At 36.0% G+C, this 19,066-nt stretch overlaps 1 protein-coding gene across 2 annotated transcripts in view; it reads right to left on the bottom strand.

The window, feature by feature from the left end:
- nrp1a (neuropilin 1a) overlaps positions 1-19,066 on the bottom strand; it is a 142,608-nt gene that overhangs the window by 25,875 nt on the left and 97,667 nt on the right. For both annotated transcript variants that reach the window (XM_056450351.1, XM_056450352.1), the window contains exons 7-8: positions 12,323-12,478; positions 5,769-5,913 (exon numbers count right to left, since the gene is read on the bottom strand). In XM_056450351.1, the coding sequence (XP_056306326.1) occupies positions 5,769-5,913; positions 12,323-12,478 (301 nt within the window). The remainder of the gene's footprint in view (positions 1-5,768; positions 5,914-12,322; positions 12,479-19,066) is intronic.

The following is a 19,066-nucleotide window of genomic DNA, read 5'->3' as shown; positions in this document are numbered from 1 at the left end:
ATATATATATATATATATATATATATATATATATATATATATATATATATATATAATAGTGGGAGACCATCTCGGGTCAGACAGAAAACATAACAGAAGAGGCAACTGTGTGCTCATTTCTTTATTATTTTTTCATTTGACACATTTTATGGCACAAAATAATTAAAGACCGTTCAGACATGTGATGCTCTTTTTTGCGACGTCACCGTTTAATGACGTCAAGGTTCGGGAAAACTGAAATTGTTTGGTGAACGTCATTCACAGTAACTTCTATTTCCTGGTTTTGTTCTGGGAATTATTCATTTACAAATTAAGCGCTGGACAGAATCATCTCATTTTTATCTTGGGCTTTGATTTTTAGATTGTTTGTTAGTAAATGTATGACCAGGGTTGGGTTTCTCAAGCCTTCACCAGATTTTAAAGATGTTTCTGGGTGTAATTTGTGATATATATGTTAGCCAGACTGTTCTGGGATCTGATGAAAAGAGGATCTGCGCTAAGGTGGTTGGTACTCGATGTTTGGAAGTCGACCAAGTTTATTTTCAATCTGCCTGTTGGCACTGTCATCAGGACCTGTTTATGGATCTCAGATGGTGATGCTTGCTAGAATCTGCTAGTGTGGTAGACCCTGACGGACACACCCCGAGGGTGGACTGGACCATGTGCAGCACGCGTTTCATCTGTTGGTTTGGACCGCGCACAGCGCATAAAGGCTGGATGACCACACACACAGATGGTTTTATTTACAAACAGCGGGAGGAAGTTTATTAATGGCTGCGTAGATGTTGAAAGCCTATCAGGCTTTCGGAGCGTTCCAAAATGAGATATATTGCCCTCCGAAGGGCACTTTGGAGTGAAAACAATCATGGCAGCTGTATTGAAGTGCTATTCCAAACCAAAGTGCTCAAAACTGGCAACTTCGACTACAACTGATGGAAAAGAAAAATTATGTTAGTTTAAACTACTTATTGAAATTGAGTTGAAACAACACAATTCTTGAGTTTTTTGGGGACAACTTAATTGTTTTAAGTTCAATCCATTTCAATTTGTAAAAACTAATAGGTTAACTTAATTTCTTTATGTTGTATCAACACAAATCAATTTTGTACAGTGTACTGATGGGAAGTTATATAACTTGAAAGTCACTAATATAAGGGCTCATCCCTATGCCCTAATCCAGGGGTCTGCAACCTTTATCATAGCACTGGTTTTCTTATCAATAATTTATTGTTGACTGGGAGGGGGTGGTGTGTGTGTTATCAAACGATGTATTTTGGTTGGAATGTATGTGAAATTACATCTATATCACAAATGCATGCAACAACAAATTAATACAACTCACTATAATATAGAGAGATATTTGTTTCCAACTCATGCTGTGTTATGTAAAGACGAGCGTAATGCAAAATGCAAATTGGATATTGGTTCTTAAAGGGAAAACGCACAATAAAGTGGGATCTCATACAGAGTTATTATTATTATTATTATTATTATTATTATTATTATTATTATATTATTATTGTTTTTCTTAATTTTTTCCACATATAGCCTATATTTACTTAATTTTTATTTACAGTAGGTAAAGTCCTGACCAATCTATTTCCTAAAAAAATAGCTCAGTTTGTTTTCTGAGTTACTGCTCATCGGAAGCATATTAGCCCTTTAATTGACCTGCAATTCATTTATTGTTGAGATTAATGGCAAATGAGTTTCACATTTCTGTTTAGTTTTTATACATTTAGATCATCAATTCCCCTATAGCGCATGTGTTTGGACTGTGGGGGAAACCGGAGCACCCAGATGAAACCCATGCAAACGCCACACAGAAATGCCAACTGGCCCAGCCGGGACTCAAACCAGCGACCTTCTTAAAATCAAATAAAACTTCAATAATAACAAAAGTGAAATAATGGGGGAGAGTCTTTTCTAATAAGTTGGCCAGGATGGCGGCATCATCACAAGAGAGCCCAATGCACTCTGATGATGTCACTCGGAGGCATCCTCTCCTGTGATGTGTTCGAAATGTGGCCTGTTCGCTCATCCAAAACATGACTGCAACAGCTGCGCCCCAGAACTGAGGCGTACCGCACACACATGCATATACAACCAGTGCTAAATCTGTGCACACACACACAGAGAAGTTAAAGTCAGAATTATTAGCCCCCCTGTATATTCCCCCCCCCCCCCCAATTTCTGTTTAACAGAGAGAAGATTAATGTCAACACATTTGTTAACACAATAGTTCTAATAACTGATTTTTTTTCTCTTTGTCATGATGACAGTAAATAATATTAGACTAGATATTCTTCAAGACACTAGTATTCAGCTTAAAGTGACATTTAAAGGCTTTACTAGGGTAATTATGGTAAAGTTAGGGTAATTAGGCAAGTCATTGTATAACAGTGGTTTGTTCTGGAGCCAATTCAAAACTAATATTACTGAAGGGGGCTAATAATATTGACCTTAAAATAGGGTCAATTAAGAACTGCTTTTATTCTAGCCGAAATAAAACAAATAAGACTTTCTCCAGAAGATAAAATATTATAGGAAATACTGTGCAAAATTCCTGAATCTGTTCAACATCATTTGGGAAATATTTTAAATAAAATATATTCACAGGAGGGCGTATAATTCTGACTTCATGTTGAATATAAAGCTGATGCACGACGGCACTTTGGCCTTCCTCCTGCACACAAGGAAATGTTCTCATCGCTGATGATATGAAAGCCCTCGCAATCAAAGCTCCGTAGGGTGGAGCCATGCCAAAACATGCAGATGAGTATGCAAATGAGGCCGTGGCCAGCTGGGCCTGAGTGCGTCTGGTGGGTGGGGATCTCAATGTGTGCATTTGCATGTGCAATATGTACAGCTGAAGTCAAAATTATTCGCCCTCCAGTCAAATTTGTTCGCTTTTTAACTATTTCCCCAGCGATGCTTAACAGAGCAAGGACATTTTTACAGTATGCATTCATTCATTTTCCTTCAGCTTAGTCTGTTTCAGAGGTCTCCACAGTGGAATGAACCGCCAACTATTCCAGCATATGTTTTGTATGTGGCGGAAGCCCTTCCAGCCATAAACCAGTACTGGGAAACACCCATTCACACACACACTCATACACTACGGCCAATATAGTTAATTCAATTCCCCTATAGCGCATGTGTTCAGACTTGTGAGAGAAACCGGAGCACCCGTAGGAAACCCACGCCAACACGGGGAGAACATGCAAACTCCACACAGAAATGCCAACTGACCCAGCCGAGGCTCGAACCAGCGACTCTGAAAATATCCTGAATGTGTTAAACATCATTTGGGAAATATTTGAAAAAGAAATTCACAGGAGGGTGAATAATTTTGACTTCATCTGTGTTTGTATGTGTATGTGTGAGAGGTTAAGGCTCAGGGGAGGAGTGTATAGAGGCAGTACTGGGGTTGAAGTGAAGAGGTTGCAGCAGTTCATGCTGTGCACGCCATTCATTTTGAATGAAGTACATCCAAACGTGGGGAAACATGAATGCGTGGTCCTTTCCGTCGATGTGAACACTTGTCTATAATGCATTAGCTCCTCTTCTATCGCACCGTTCACACATGGCTTTCAGGGGCATGAATAAACACTTCTCTGTACGCCTGCTTCCAAAGCCAGCATAACGTAAACCGTCTAATTGAGAGATCATGATGGAGTGCTGTGTTGACAAAACACGGCTTCTGAATCTGAATCAACACTTTGATGCAGAAGGGAATCTTTGATTTATCCCAGTTGTGCTGTTGACAGTTTGGTTTGAGACTTTTATATGGTGCCTGAGAGAGCTTAACATGCTGCGATTTAAGAAAAGGCATGCAATTACCAAAACAATAGCAGATTAAGAGAATATTCTCATGGGTTTGACAGCATATGTTGTGCAAATCCCCACAATGGAAACACATTAAAAAATGCCTGCATCTTCTTACATGCAGCACATCTTCAACACATGCAAATAGCACAGCAGAGATGTTTAGCGTTTAACAAAGTCTACTAAAGGAGGTCGAGCCATCTCATTTATGGCTCCTAAACTCTGCAATAGCCTTCCGGATAATGTCCGAGCCTCAGACACACGCTCGCAGTTCAAAACTAGATTAAAGACCTATCTTTTTAGTAAAGCATACACACCATGCATCCCATTACGATATGATGCATGAGTGTGCTCCATGCAGGTGAGTGGGCTTGATAATCCACCTGTAGGATACACTCCTCCTGTCTTAATGCACCAGGCATTTTGTTAGAAATACGTGTTTGCTTTATAAGTTTGTTTATATATCTCTTATTTTCATTTATTGCACTTCATTTTCACATTGATATTTAATATCTCTCGTTTAAATACACTGAACAGCAGCTACGCTAATTATTTTCTTTGTTCTCTATTTCCACCTGGGGATACTCATCCCGAGGCCTCTAGAGATTGTGCTGCGCCATTGATCGTGATTCAAGACCTGTGAAGAGACGATGCCAACCATCGAGGACTTCTAGGACAACACATAAGAAGAGATGAAGAGATGAAGCCAACCATAAAGGACTTCGAGGACAACACATCCACTTAAATATGCAAATATACTTCATTGAACATAGACATCCCCTATATGCTGTAAAACTGCAGGTTAACTGTGTTTATATATGATAACTAACATTTGATTGTAACTTTAACCTAATCTGATTGTAATGTAATAATGTGCTCCTTTCTAAAGTGGATTTAAAATAATAATTACTGTAAAAGAGCTTTACAAATAAACTTGAATTGAATTGAATGTTTTAAAAGGGCCCGAAAACATGACAGACCCACCTGGGTTTTGTTTATTGTGCCGTAACTATTGCTCAGTGAAGCTGTAGGTGATATTTGAAGGGCGAGTTGAATATTTCTCCCCTTGAAACAGTTCCATTGTGTTTCGTGCTATTTGCATTTGTTGTGAGATAATGCAGGTGTTTTCTAAGTTTGTTTGTGTTGTGAGGATTTGCGACACATCTGCTGTCAAACCGATGAGGATCTTTTCCTAATCTGCTACAGTTTTTTGCAATTGCATATGTTTTCTTAAATTGCAGCACTTTAAGCTCTCTTGACTATTACATTTGATATAAAAACAGATTAGTTTACTCCTTTCTTTCTCTATTTTATCCATCTTATTATCCCTTTTTATTTATTTATTTATTTATTTATTTATTTAGTTAGTTAGTTGATTTTTTTATTTAGCTAGTTGATTTAATTATTTATAATTAATTAATTATCTAATTAATAATTTATTTATTTTCTTAATTTATTTAGCTATTTTTTAATTAATAAACTATTTAATTAATAATTTATAATTTTGTTTATTTTTATTCATTTATTTAGTTAGTTAGTTATTTGTTTATTTAGTTATTGTTTAGTTATTTTTTAAATTAATTAATTAATTAATTAATTTATTTTTATTTATATATTTATTTGTTTTCTTATTTAGTTATTTAGTTTATTTATTTGTTTATTTATTTAGATTTTTTATTAATTAATTAATTAATTAATTTAGTTTATTTATTTTTATTTATTCATTTATTTATAGTTGTTTATTATTATTTATTTTTTCTTTCCTCTTTTATGTGTTCTAAAGATGTTTTTTTGTATTTACAGCCATTATGGTAGCTAGAAATTGATGGACTAACATACAAAAAAATAATAATATTAATAATTCAAAAGCTTTTACACTGTATTGTACTCTATGCAATGTTATTTTCTTCAATTAAAATACGTAAAAAAATAACACCAACCTGAGATCTTGCATCCGTAGACCTCGAACCGCAGTGCGATGCCAGTTTCCCAGTTAGTGGGTCGGATCCGCAGGTATCGGGTCAGCGTGGGCTTTGGAAGCTTGGCTTTCACTACATCGGTAGGGTTGGTGTTACCCAGGAAAATCTGAGAAACATAAAACAAACACATGAATTATGAACTAGGTTTGTTTAAGGGGGCCACAGAGGACAGTGTGTTGACACTCTTTATCTGGTCAGGAGTTACAATCTTATTTCTAGCCTAAAAATCACATTGATCATGTTTTAAAATGAAGATCAGACTGTGTAAGATTTAATATGATTGTTTATCTTTGTTTCTTACATAGTAAAGCTTAAAGTTCAGGTATTTTACATGCAGATTTAGCTAAATGACAATCAAATGCATAATTTAAGACCAGCCTTGTATTTTTAAGACTTAATTTTAGCTGTGACAACTCAAGTTTTCTCATTTAAAACCTCTCAATCACACTCTTACTTGCTTTTTTAGCGACAGAATTATGTTTTTTTGGAGTAAGATTCAGCATTTCGAGAATAATTTTGCATCATAATATTGTCAAGTCTTAATTTGAATAAAAATTGTGGACAATACGCATGTAAGTGTGATCCTGATTTAATTAATACAATAATCTTGTTTTAAGTTGAAACGCTTTGGCTCGTTTGAAGACGAGAATAAATAATGACGATTCTTAAAATGAAGAGGAATATTCCTGTTTAGTAAATCTAGTTAAGACCTTATTTACACACAAAATAAGAAAAGCAAACTGTCTAAAAAAGCAATTAACAAGCTAGTTTGCTGATAATCTGCCTAAACACACTGCTTAAAATAAGTGTTATAAGACTCATTTTAAGACTTTCTTTCTCTTTACTTAAACCTATGTATGTTTTCTTATTTCAAGAAATCTTCAAGTGTAATTATCTCAATGTAAAGTTAGGGTAATTAGGCAAGTCATTGTATAACAGTGGTTTGTTCTGGAGACAATCCAAAACTAATATTGCTGAAGGGGGCTAATAATATTGACCTTAAAATGGGTTTAAAACTATTAAAACTGCTTTTTATTCTAGCCGAAAAAACTTTCTCCGGAAGAAAAAATATTGTAGGAAATACTGTGAAAAATTCCTTGCTTAATTTTTGTGCAATGCGAGACTGGGATTCACCTAACACTCAGAAACACACACACATATGTCAGGAATGTGTTTAGATCAGCGTCCTCAAATCTGACAACCTAAATAGACCTTGAATTGAGTTATCTCTGGAGCCAAATGCGTCGCAGGACAAAAGCCACTCTGTGATGTCAGAGTCTGAGCTACAGCTTGATGTTTGGGACGCTTCAGCCACACAATACTCTCTGTTGTTTTTGCAATGAATCAAATCATGTTTCGTCCATGCACACAGATTCCTGCTGACAGTCTGCACATGCTCTCGCTGATGGGAGGATCCAGGAATGTGTCAGAGAAAGGTGAAGCTCCTCCAAGAAACACAAATGAAAGCAACCCTGTTAGTCACAGCATGGTGTTTCACTGGTCACTATATAAAGGTCAGAGGCTTCTCTCTTTCACTTCTTCAATTTCTGTGTTTATTCTGTCAACATAACTGACAAACTATGAACTGTGATTGCTGACAGCAGCGTGTCATTGTACTGGATGTACTAATAAAGGATGTTGTGGTTATATCAGTGCATATTAGGGGTGTAACGGTATATGTATTCCTCCCGAACTGTCATGGTACAGTGGTATCAGTTTGGTACAGTCAGTATCTGTAATATTCATTCATTCACTTTGATTTCGGCTTAGTTCCTTTATTAACGTGGGGTCGCCACAGCGGAATGAACCGCCAACTTATTCAGCATATGTTTTCTGCAGTGAATGCCCTTCTAGCTGCAACCTATCACTGGGAAACATCCATACACTCTTATTCACACACATACGCTTTTTAGCCTTCAATCTGGCAACCTGCGCTAACATGTGTTTTGAACCAGGCATGCAATACCTAGTCCAACCACTGGGTGTCAATCTTACATACTGCACCTTTAAAATCAGTGAATTCAACACCAGACAAGGTCAAGCTATAAGTCATACAGGATGACCAAGCGCTGCTAAGTTCAAGTCATAGCACACAGCCATCCGTCCACCCCAGAATCCATGCTGCTAATCGTGTCCCTAGGCTCTACTTGTCCAAACGTGTGTGTGTACGTGTGTATGTGTGTGTGTGTGTGTGTCTGGGCGGGAGACACACGAGAAGCCGTCCACTATCTTTAAATGTCACGCCAATGCTCTGCTCTACTGCTCTAAGTAGTAAAAAGGCTTTCCTTTGTGCAACAAGCCCACCGCCGAACTGCAGTTTCAGCAGTCTGTAAATGGGCCCTCGCCTCACAAAAGCACTTTAGAGGCCGGCAGACAGAAACAAGGCACCGCACCTTAAAAATGCACGCTCTGAAAAAGAGAACAGTGTACTTTAGTTGAGGCTCGACACTGAAATTGGGCCTTTGGGTATATTTAAGCTCACTGTTACTTTCAGGCATGAAGATAGAGACACACACACACACACATATGCGCACACACACACCTAATTGGCTTGCAGAGCTTGACAGGTCTATTTCAAACCTTGTATTGTTAGAGCCAGTCTGCCACGCACACATAAACATGCATGCGGACACGTCTTGAACTCGCAAATGAATAAAACACAGCCATAAACTTCACACTCTGGAAGAGTCTCAAATCCATGAAAAGCTGCCCACAGGAGAAATACCAGGAAATCAGGAGAGGTTTAAACAGCAGGAAGAATTTGCAAGAAAGGGTCTTTTAGAATAATCACTTCTTTATATATTTAATAGGTAAAGGTGGATTAAATAAATATTTATCATACTTTTTATTTATTTATTTATTTTTACTACAAATGGGTAAAATTAAGTGAAAGACAGGGGGATGTATAAAGACTTTAATTAATTATTATTTTATTAGTATTATTATTTATTTTAGTATTTCTTAATGTAAATCTTCCTGCTGAAAATACTTTTGTTGTAAAATACGGTTATACCAAATTACGTTTTATCATCTGTAAATTATATAAAAATATTATAAATTCTATATTAAAAATCTATATTTATTCATTTATTGATATTTTAGGCTTTTGTATTCCTCTTTAAATTTTAGCATGAATTATGATTTAAGAGATGGCCAAAGTGTCTATGTCCCTCCATTTATCCATCCCCCCATCTATTCATGCATCTATATATCCATCCTTCCATCTATCCATCCATCCATCCATCTGTCTATTCATCCATCCTTCAATCCATCCATCCGTCCATCTCTCCATCCATCCATCCATCCATCCATCCATCCATCCATCCATCCATCCATCTATCCATCTCTTCATCCATCCATCACTTTAACCATCCATCCATCCATCCATATATTCATCTATCTATCCATCCATCTGTCTATTTCTCCATCCATCCATCCATCCATCCATCCATCCATCCATCCATGTCTATTCATCCATCCTTCAATCCATCCATCCATCTGTCTATCTCTCCATCCATCCATCTATCCATCTCTTCATCCATCCATCACTTTACCCATCCATCCATATATTCATCTATCTATCCATCCATCTGTCTATTTCTCCATCCATCCATCCATCCATGTCTATTCATCCATCCTTCAATCCATCCATCCATCTGTCTATCTCTCCATCCATCCATCTATCCATCTCTTCATTCATCCATCACTATGACCATCCATCCATTAATATTTAGTTTTTATTTTCCCTTGAATTATAATTTAATAGTTGGCTAAAGTGTCAAATATACTACTACACATTCATTCGTTCACTTTCCTTCAGCTTAGTCCCTGATTTATCAGGGTCACCACGGGGGAATGAACCGCCAACTACTCTGGCATGTATTTTACGCAGCGGATGCCCTTCCAGCGGCATATACTACACATGTCTACCTATATTTAACCGTTCTGTGTTGAGGGGACGTGTTAATGCCAATTACCCGATGGCAAGGCGATCAGCGTCTCCTAAATCAGTCCCGTGTTAAAATACATCCAACCAGCTGTTCAAACACTCAAACCCTGAAAAACCTTCCCAGAATGCCTCTCGCTCGCTTCATTGGCCACTCTCTGTTTATTAACTCTTTTGTTCTTTCATTTCAAGAAAAAAAAGCCACACCACAAATGTTGACATCAGTCCTATAAGAGAGAGAGAATAAATGAGTGGTGTCTTTGGAGTTTCACAGAGCTTGCAGATTCAGTCTTTTAAGAGGGCGGATTAACATACCACACAGAGCACATAATGCAGTCAGAGAGAGACACACACACACACACACACACACACACACACACACACACACACACACACACACACACACACACACACACACACACACACACACACACACACGTCTGGAGTAAAAACCCACGGTGACAGAGCTACAATGAGGAAGATGTTTACAGGGATTCCTGCCAGTGAGCTCTGGAAATGTAGCTCTTCACGGATTACTTCCATGTTAGACTGGAAAAATACAAGGGTTTCTTTAGCGTTTAGTGGAAAATGAGCTGTATGGAACCAAACCTGGACTATATAACACTGCTTCATTGTCATATGTCAAATATGTAATGGTTAGGGACTGTTCCAGGTCTGGGATAAGTATAGATGGCTGTGTTAACGCAGATAATCCTATTACTGGTTGTTGCATGGTTTGGAAAATAAACAAAGCGTGCGTTTACACTAATGCAATTACAGTGGAGGTCAACTAACTACATGCCTTAATGTAAAATACAACACTTTTACTGTTATAAAATAAATGCTAAGTGAAAAATAAGAAAATTACACTAAAAAATTCCTTCACTCATTCATCTTCCTTCAGCTTAGTCTCTATTTCAGAGGTCGCCACAGTGGAATAAACCGCCAACTATTCCAGAATACGCTTATTGCAGCGAATGCCCTTCCAGCTGCAACCCATTACTGGGAAACACCCATAGACTCTTATTCACACACATACACTACAAACAATCATCAATTCCCCTATAGCGCATGTGTTTGGACTGTGGGGGAAACCGGAGTACCCGGGCGAAACCCACACTAACACTGGGAGAACATGCAAACTCCACACGAAATGCCAACTGACCTAGCCGAGGCTCAAGCCAGCGACCTTCTTGCTGTGAAGCAACAGCGCTACCCACTGCGCCACACCTTAACTCAATATAAAAAAAAAAATAATAATAAATAAAACCCTCAAGTTCAGAAAAATGCTAAGAACCATATACACATATTTAAGAAGTAAACACATATACTCTAACACACAATTATTTTGATTAAAAATAAAAATAAAAAATTGCAAGAACTCTAATAGTCCCTTTTCATCTGCATCTTAAATCCTTGACGTTTTTAAATATTTATTTTAGATTATTTTTAAATGTATATACATTAATAAAGCTATACTTTGTACTATATAAATATTGCATTAAATTACCAATAATAAATAAATAAATACATTTAAAAATAAAAACTTTTAAAATAAATAAACAAAAAAACTTTTAAATAAATAAATAAATTACTTTTAAAATAAACAAATAATTAATAAATAAATAACTTTTAAAATAAATAAATAAATAAATAACTTTTAAAATAAATAAATAAATAAATAACTTTTAAAATAAATAAATAAATTTATTAATTAACTGATTAATTAATTAATAAACAAACAAACAACTTAATAAACAAATAAATAAAAAATAAATAAATAAACAAATAAACAGATACATAAATAAACAAACAAACAAATAAATAAATTAAAAAATAAATAAATGTAAAAAAAATACATTTAAAAATAAATAAATAAATAAACAAAAAATAAACAAATAACTTAATAAATAAATATATTTGAAAATAAATAAACAAATAAACAAACTAATAAATAAAGAACTCTAAAAATAAATAAATGAATAAATTTAAAAATAAATACATTTAAAAATAAATAAATAAATAAATAAATAAATAATGGAGCAAGGATATATTAATATATTATTACTATGTTAATATATTAATATTTCCTCTAATATTTTCTGGAGAAAGTCTTTTTTGTTTTATTTTGGCTAGAAAAAAAGGCATTTAAATTTTTTTTTTTTACCTTTTTCAAGGTCAATATTATTAACCCCCTTCAGAAATATTAGTGTTGGATTGTCTCCAGAACAAACCACTGTTATACAATGACTTGCCTAATTACTTTAACTTTACCCTATTTAACCTAGTTAAGCCTATAAATATCACTTTAAGCTGTATAGAAGTGTCTTGAAGAATATCTAGTCTAATATTATTTACTGTCATCATGGCAAAAAGAAAAGAAATCAGTTATTAAAACTATTATGATAGAAATGTGTTGAAAAGAATTTGGGGAAAATATTAAATAACTCACATTTAGCAGGGGGGCTTGAACGGTATGTGGTTAAATCAGTTGTATGAGAGAAAGTGTTACTAAAACAACAGAAGGATTCATTGCACCTTTAAGAAAGATCACACAAATAAAGCTCACCTTCTGTTTTGGGCCATCCTTAATAGTGATCCAGTCTTCTCCATTGGAGCTCACATCCACCTTATATTCCTTCACATAATACTTCTTCTTGGTCTCCTGAGAAATGGCTCCCTGTGTGCCGATGGCCGAGACAAAGCGCAGGAATCCAAGATCAACCTGAGGAGAAAAAATAAAACGTATTATTGCCATATTAAAATACAACACAGGGAGTATCGCTTTAAAAGGGGCTTATCGCATGTCACATATTGAGACCCCAGGTGAATATTAGAATGAAAGATTAATTTTAATGAATCCCGATTTAATAAAGCATATAGTCGACGTGACGATTTAATTTCCTGAACGGGAGACAAGAGCTTATTGGATGAGGAAGGATATTTAGTGCAAAAAAAAAGAAGAAATGGTTTGAAAGGGAACGTGTATTTCAGACGTGTGTTGAAAAATGGATGCTTCATAAAGTAGTCATGAGTTCTGATGTCATTCCTGTGAGCTGTGAGCTCGAGGCAAGAGAGGCGGTCAGGAGGAAGGTTACTGGAGATTAAACAATGTGTACAGTGTGTAGACGGCAATGGAGGATTCTTAATGCAAAAGAATGTAAAGTGATTGCATGGAGAAATGCGATATCTGCGTACATCAAGAGGGAACACTGAGCACATTGACAATAGCCATGCTTCCATCCACCCATTTTGGATTATCCTTATTTCAATTTCATTTAAATGACACTTTTCAATCCAATGTAGGGTTTGTCTATATTTTTGACCCAACGTTGGGTTACAACAACCAAGCATTTATTGTAAAAGCTAAAGCTGGGCAAAACTGCGAGGTAATGTCTTAATATAAACATTTAACATAATATAAAATTGAATTGAAAAAATGAACCCGATGCTGGGTTTGTTCACAATTGACCCAACATTGAGTTATGACAACCTGGATTTTTTAGAAGCTGCTGTCCGTCAAAATCTAAAATCCAGCACTGGGTTAATTAACTCACTTTAATTTAAATGACACTTTTTAATCCAATGTTGGCTTTGTCCAAATATTTGACCCAACGTTGAATTTCAATGCACCAACATTGGGTCAAATATAGAAAAACCAAAGAGAAAAGAAGGTTAGAGATTAAAAAAAAAGGTTAAAAATGTAATTTAAATTTAAATGAAAAAATTAACCCAATGTTGGCTTTGTCCACAATTGATCCAACATTGAGTTATCACAACCCAGCATTTTTCAGAAGCTAAAACTAGACAGATTAGCATGTATATTTGTATATTAGACACACCAATGCATGTCTGTAATATAACTGGCTGTTCGATGAAATTCAATGTTTATTTTGTGCTAAGGTTTTGCTAATTGCATACTAAAAAACACAATGCACTCTATAAAATGCTGGGTTGTCATAAACCAACGTTGGGTCACCCAACATTTGGGGGACCCAACATTCTTCCATTCTGCCTATTTTTATTTCTCAACCACCCTTGGGCCTGACGTTGGTTTACAATACACTCTATAGTGCTGGGTTGTTGTAAACCAACATTGGGTCAAATATGGACAAACCCAACCCAAAAAAATTAAAGGTAAAAAAAAAAAGGTTAAAAAGTATCATTAAAATAGAATTGAATATTATGTTGGGTTTGCACACAACTTACCCAACGTTGGGTTACGAAAACCCAGCATTTTTAGAAGATAAAAAAACAAGGTTCCACACAATTCCTTCATGTTGTACCAACACAAATCCATTCAGTTAACGTAATGGTTTTTACAATTTTAACATAAAATATTTAAGTTTGCCCCAAAAAAACTCAAGAATTATGTCGATTCAGCTCATTTTAAACAAGTCGTCTGAACAAAAATATATATATTTTGGGTGCTGATCTAAACTGCAAGATAACACGTTTGTATTATAATGGGTTAATTTATTCTGTAATTGATTTGACCGTACCATAAATTTATTTATTTATTTTTGCATTTCAATAAAAAATGATGGGTTGTCATAACCCAACATTGGGTTAATTTTTTCAGTTAAATTGAAATTGAAAAATTGAAACCATTTTTAACCCAGCTGTGGTGTTTGCATAAATTTGACAGATTATTTTTTTATAACAACCCAGCAATGTTTAGAAGCCAAAATCGCAAGGTAAGTTTTTGAAATGGATGTATTTCTGAAATCGATAGATACATTTCTCCCTCCAGAAACTGGCATTAATGCACTCTATCAAAGAACAAGCTAACTGCAAACTCGGTCTTCAATATTGTGCAGAACACTGCTCTGATATTACACAAATAAGCTCTTTGTTTCTGAGGTCTGCAGATCTGATATGTGGCTCTGCTCAAATCTCCATGGCGGGAGATGAGAGAGCTGTGCAGCGGCCAGCGACTGGAGATCAGAGAGCTTGGCTGAAGAAAAGACAGTGTGGATCAGTTCGCCCACACCAGCTGATCACAGATCAGAACTAATGAGCGCCTTGTGATTTATTAACCACTTTCTGCTTTAAAAAAGTATAGTGGGGGAGGGGTGAATCAAACTGGAGAAATAAATATATATAAAGGAAAAAAGTGAAGATTTCCATTGCATTTTACAGTACAGAGAATCAAATCTGTCTGTATAATCATAAAAGAGCACAGCCAAATGCAAAATTAATTATGCTTTCAAACGGGGTTACACAATGCTGTCATTGGTCAGTTGGTTCCCATTGGCTGAGCTGCTATTGGTCAGTTAGATCTAGCTCAAACTCCATTGGCTGAGCTGTCCCTGCTGCTATTGGTCAGTTAGATTGACCTCAAACTCACTCCATTGGCTGAGCTGTATCTGCTACTATTGGTCAGTTAGATTGACCTCAAACTCACTCCATTGGCTGAGCTGTATCTGGTGTTATTGGTCAGTTAGATTGATCTCAAACTCACTCCATTGGCTGAGCTGTATCTGCTGCTATTGGTCAGTTAGATTGACCTCAAACTCACTCCATTGGTTGAGCTGTCTCTGCTGCTATTGGTCAGTTAGATTGACCTCAAACTCACTCCATTGGCTGAGCTGTATCTGCTGCTATTGGTCAGTTAGATTGACCTCAAACTCACTCCATTGGTTGAGCTGTATCTGCTGCTATTGGTCAGTTAGATTGACCTCAAACTCACTCCATTGGCTGAGCTGTATCTGCTGTTATTGGTCAGTTAGATTGACCTCAAACTCACTCCATTAGCTGAGCTGTCTCTGCTGTTATTGGTCAGTTAGATTGATCTCAAACTCACTCCATTGGCTGAGCTGTATCTGCTGTTATTGGTCAGTTAGTTAGTTCGCAATTTCTGGCTGTTCAGGAATCTCCAAGCAGCAGCTCAATGTTTTGATCAGTCACTTTCCAGGGAAATCAACCTATGAATTGTTCACTTGTAGGTGTCTCTGCATATTAAGACGGGATTGGAGAAAATATTTTAACATCAAGGGGGAATAAACACACACTTCACCTTTAAAAGCAATACAAACAGGAGATTAAGGGAAAGCCCCGACTCCTGGTGGGAATTCCCTGCCTGAGAAAGCTTCCAGAAAACAACCGGCTCCAAATGCACCTCACGGTCCTGCTCTTATAAGGAAAGCACGCCAGCATTTCATCAGAAGCATCACCACCGCAAAACAAACAACAATGAATTATGTCATTATGTTGGTAAGGAAACATCCCGAGCGTTGAAACCACACTGACATTTGAGGATAAGAGCAAGTGTGTGTGTGTGTCAGCCACTAGTGTGAATGTGCAGTTTTATAGCAGCAAATCTAATTTAAAGTCTGCTGCGATCACTGTGAGAAAGTGTCCCAAATGAAAGCCAAGCATCTCTGGAGGGGAAGGAGAAGTGTCCTGGAGCCAGCTGACTCTGCTGTTTTCTGGTCGTCTCGGTTTCTGCTGTTTTTAGGGGGTGATGCAGGTTATGTAAGGGGAAATGTTCAGGGAGATTGCGATAAAACAATGCTGTTCTCATCATATCAGTTAATATCTGAAATGCAATATTAAATAAAAGCAGATCATTCATTTATCCGGCTGGCGAGAGTCCAAGTGTGAGTGTGTTTGGATGATTGTGTCACGGGGAAGATCTGCTGTGTTAAAACCTGCTCATTTTTTTACCCACAGTCCATCTGTGAAGGGCAGAACTTAGTGGAGACTCCTCAGAGCTAATTACATTTACAAAGAGTGTGTGTTTTATTATATCAGAGTCTGTGTGTGTGAGAGAGAAAGAGTGTGCGGCAGTCTCGTGGATAACGGCATGGACCCGAAATCACCATGGCTGTAACATGAAAAAATGTGGAAAAAGGGAATCGCTATGAATACTTTCCGGATGCACTGCATGCTTTCTTGTCTCATTTACCCTCGTCTCGCATATTAGTGGACAACAAAAATCCACAAACTGGTCAGTCATTTAATCCGCAACTGCTCTTGTGTATCTAAGGCTCAAACACCATCTGCTGCGGGTTACTGAGGAGGAACTAAGACGTAGACCAGACAGATGCGGGACGGCCCAGTCAAAGCAAACACAAATGTGGGACGGCAGGTTTGGCAGGGCAAAGTTCTACTTCATCCATCAAAACCCACGGCTTCCTCCCACCATCCCATCCCACGACACCTGCCCGCTCCGAAAGCTCCTCTGAAATTCCATTAAGCGCAGGTATAATTAATTCACATTTTCATGAAAATTGTATTACTGCCAGCTGAGAGATCTATAGGCTCCTCCAAGACCTCCCATTCATCACCCAATTTACCTGGCGGAGTTAGTTGGGGTTATTTTTAGCTCTTCCAGCTTTTTTAATTTGTAAAATTATGCATGTCGCTTGAGTGGTGATCATCTACTTCTCTTCTTGAGTCAAATGACCTGGACTAATATAATGGGGAGGATTGGGGTGGAAGTGGAGCGGATATAAAAACAACACTAAAAATGGAGGAAGGAAGAGCTTGTTTTGTTTTTCAACCTCCTGTGGTCATTTTTACAATCTAATCCATTACATTCTGATTAAACACACTGCAAAAAATGCTTTTCTTACTCAGAGTTTTGTCTTGTTTTTAGTCCAAATAGCTAAAAATTCTGCAATAAAAAATCATTTTCTGGACAAGCTAAACATAATATCTTGTTTTCAGAAATAATATGCCAAAATTAAGTAAAATTTTCCTTAAAACAAGCAAAATGATCTGCCAATGGGAGAAGAGAAATAAAACGTCAAAAGAAAAAATTATTTTGCTTCCCCCATTGGCTGATTATTTAGCTTGTTTTAAGGAAATCTCACTTGATTTTGACTCATTATTTCTGAAAACAACACGACTCATTTTTAGCTTGTCTAGAAAATACTTCCTGATTTAAGAATTTGTAGATATTTGGACTGGAAACAAGACAGAAACTCTAAGTCAGAATTTCTTTAGCATTTTCAGCAGTGTATGCATATTTGAATTATTACATGTTCACTTCATTCATAATAATTCAATTAAGTATAAGTTTAGGAAATGCTGAAATGTACATTTGCGAGAGTTTGTTTCAATATTTGAGATTTGTTTTTTAATTTGAATTTCTGTTGGTTTTTAGGTGTACAACATCTAGCAAAGGAACTAGCAATGAAACTTAGGCTTATTTGGGTACATTTACATCCTTGAGGAATGAATCCCTTTGTCGTGGATAAATAAACAAATAAATTGTCTCACTTTACTTTAAGTGTCCTTAAGTTCTGTTCATAAAGCATTGTAGAACACTTGTGGTGATCTCAAGGTGGAATTCGGGTAGGCTTAGAGACAGGTTTGGTGGTATTTGTAGGTTTAAGGGTGGGTTAAGGTGTAAGGGATGGATCACCAGTGTAATTATAAATGTATTTACAAAAATACTTACAAATGTAGTTATATGCATGTATGTGCTCAAGTATAAGTACAATGTAAAAATGTGATATATAAAATGGGGCCAAATAAATTAATAAAATTAGATTATTTTTCTAATATCTCTAAAGTGATGGTGATGTTCAACCCTTTATATATATTTTTCATTTTTAAAAAGTCCTATTTCTGTTAGTTTGACAGTAATTAGTTTTTCTTTAAATAATTTATGAGGTCAATATAGTTAGTCCCCTTAAGAATATATATATATATATATATATATATATATATATATATATATATATATATATATATATATATATATATATATATATATATATATATATATATATATATATTTATATAATATATTTGACCACAGAACAAACCACTGTTGTCCAATGACAACTAATAAATCTAACTTAGTCTAATTACGCCTTTAAATTGCACTTTAAGCAGAAAACTTATATCCTGCTAAATAACTCATTCACTCATTCATTTTTTTCAGCTTTGTCCCTTTAATAATCAAGGGTCACCACAGCGGAATGAACCACCAACTTATCCAGCATAAGTTATAACACAGCGGCTGTTATTATTTAATTATTAATGTAAATACAATAATCAACCCTTAAATATTAAGGGCTAATAACTGTATATGCATGTAACATGATTCAAGTGCAGTATATCTGTAAGTTGTTTCTCACTGTACTGTATGATTACATTCTGGAGCGAATGCTCTACTATATTTCTGGTCATGCTATATTTCTAGAATTCTGTTACCAGTCTTGTTTAGCTAGCATTACTGGAAAATACATTAACCTCTGAAAAAGAATAAAATATGATGTCGGTCTGAGGAATGGACTTCCCCTGACATGAGTGTAGCGTAAATGCTAAGTTGCTAACCTCTGTAGCTCTTCCACAT

The sequence above is a fragment of the Danio aesculapii genome, chromosome 24, assembly GCF_903798145.1.
Source record: "Danio aesculapii chromosome 24, fDanAes4.1, whole genome shotgun sequence".
Taxonomy (NCBI): Eukaryota; Metazoa; Chordata; class Actinopteri; order Cypriniformes; family Danionidae; genus Danio; species Danio aesculapii.
Note: the sequence above shows the minus strand (reverse complement) of the source record. Positions and strands in the feature narration are given on the sequence as shown.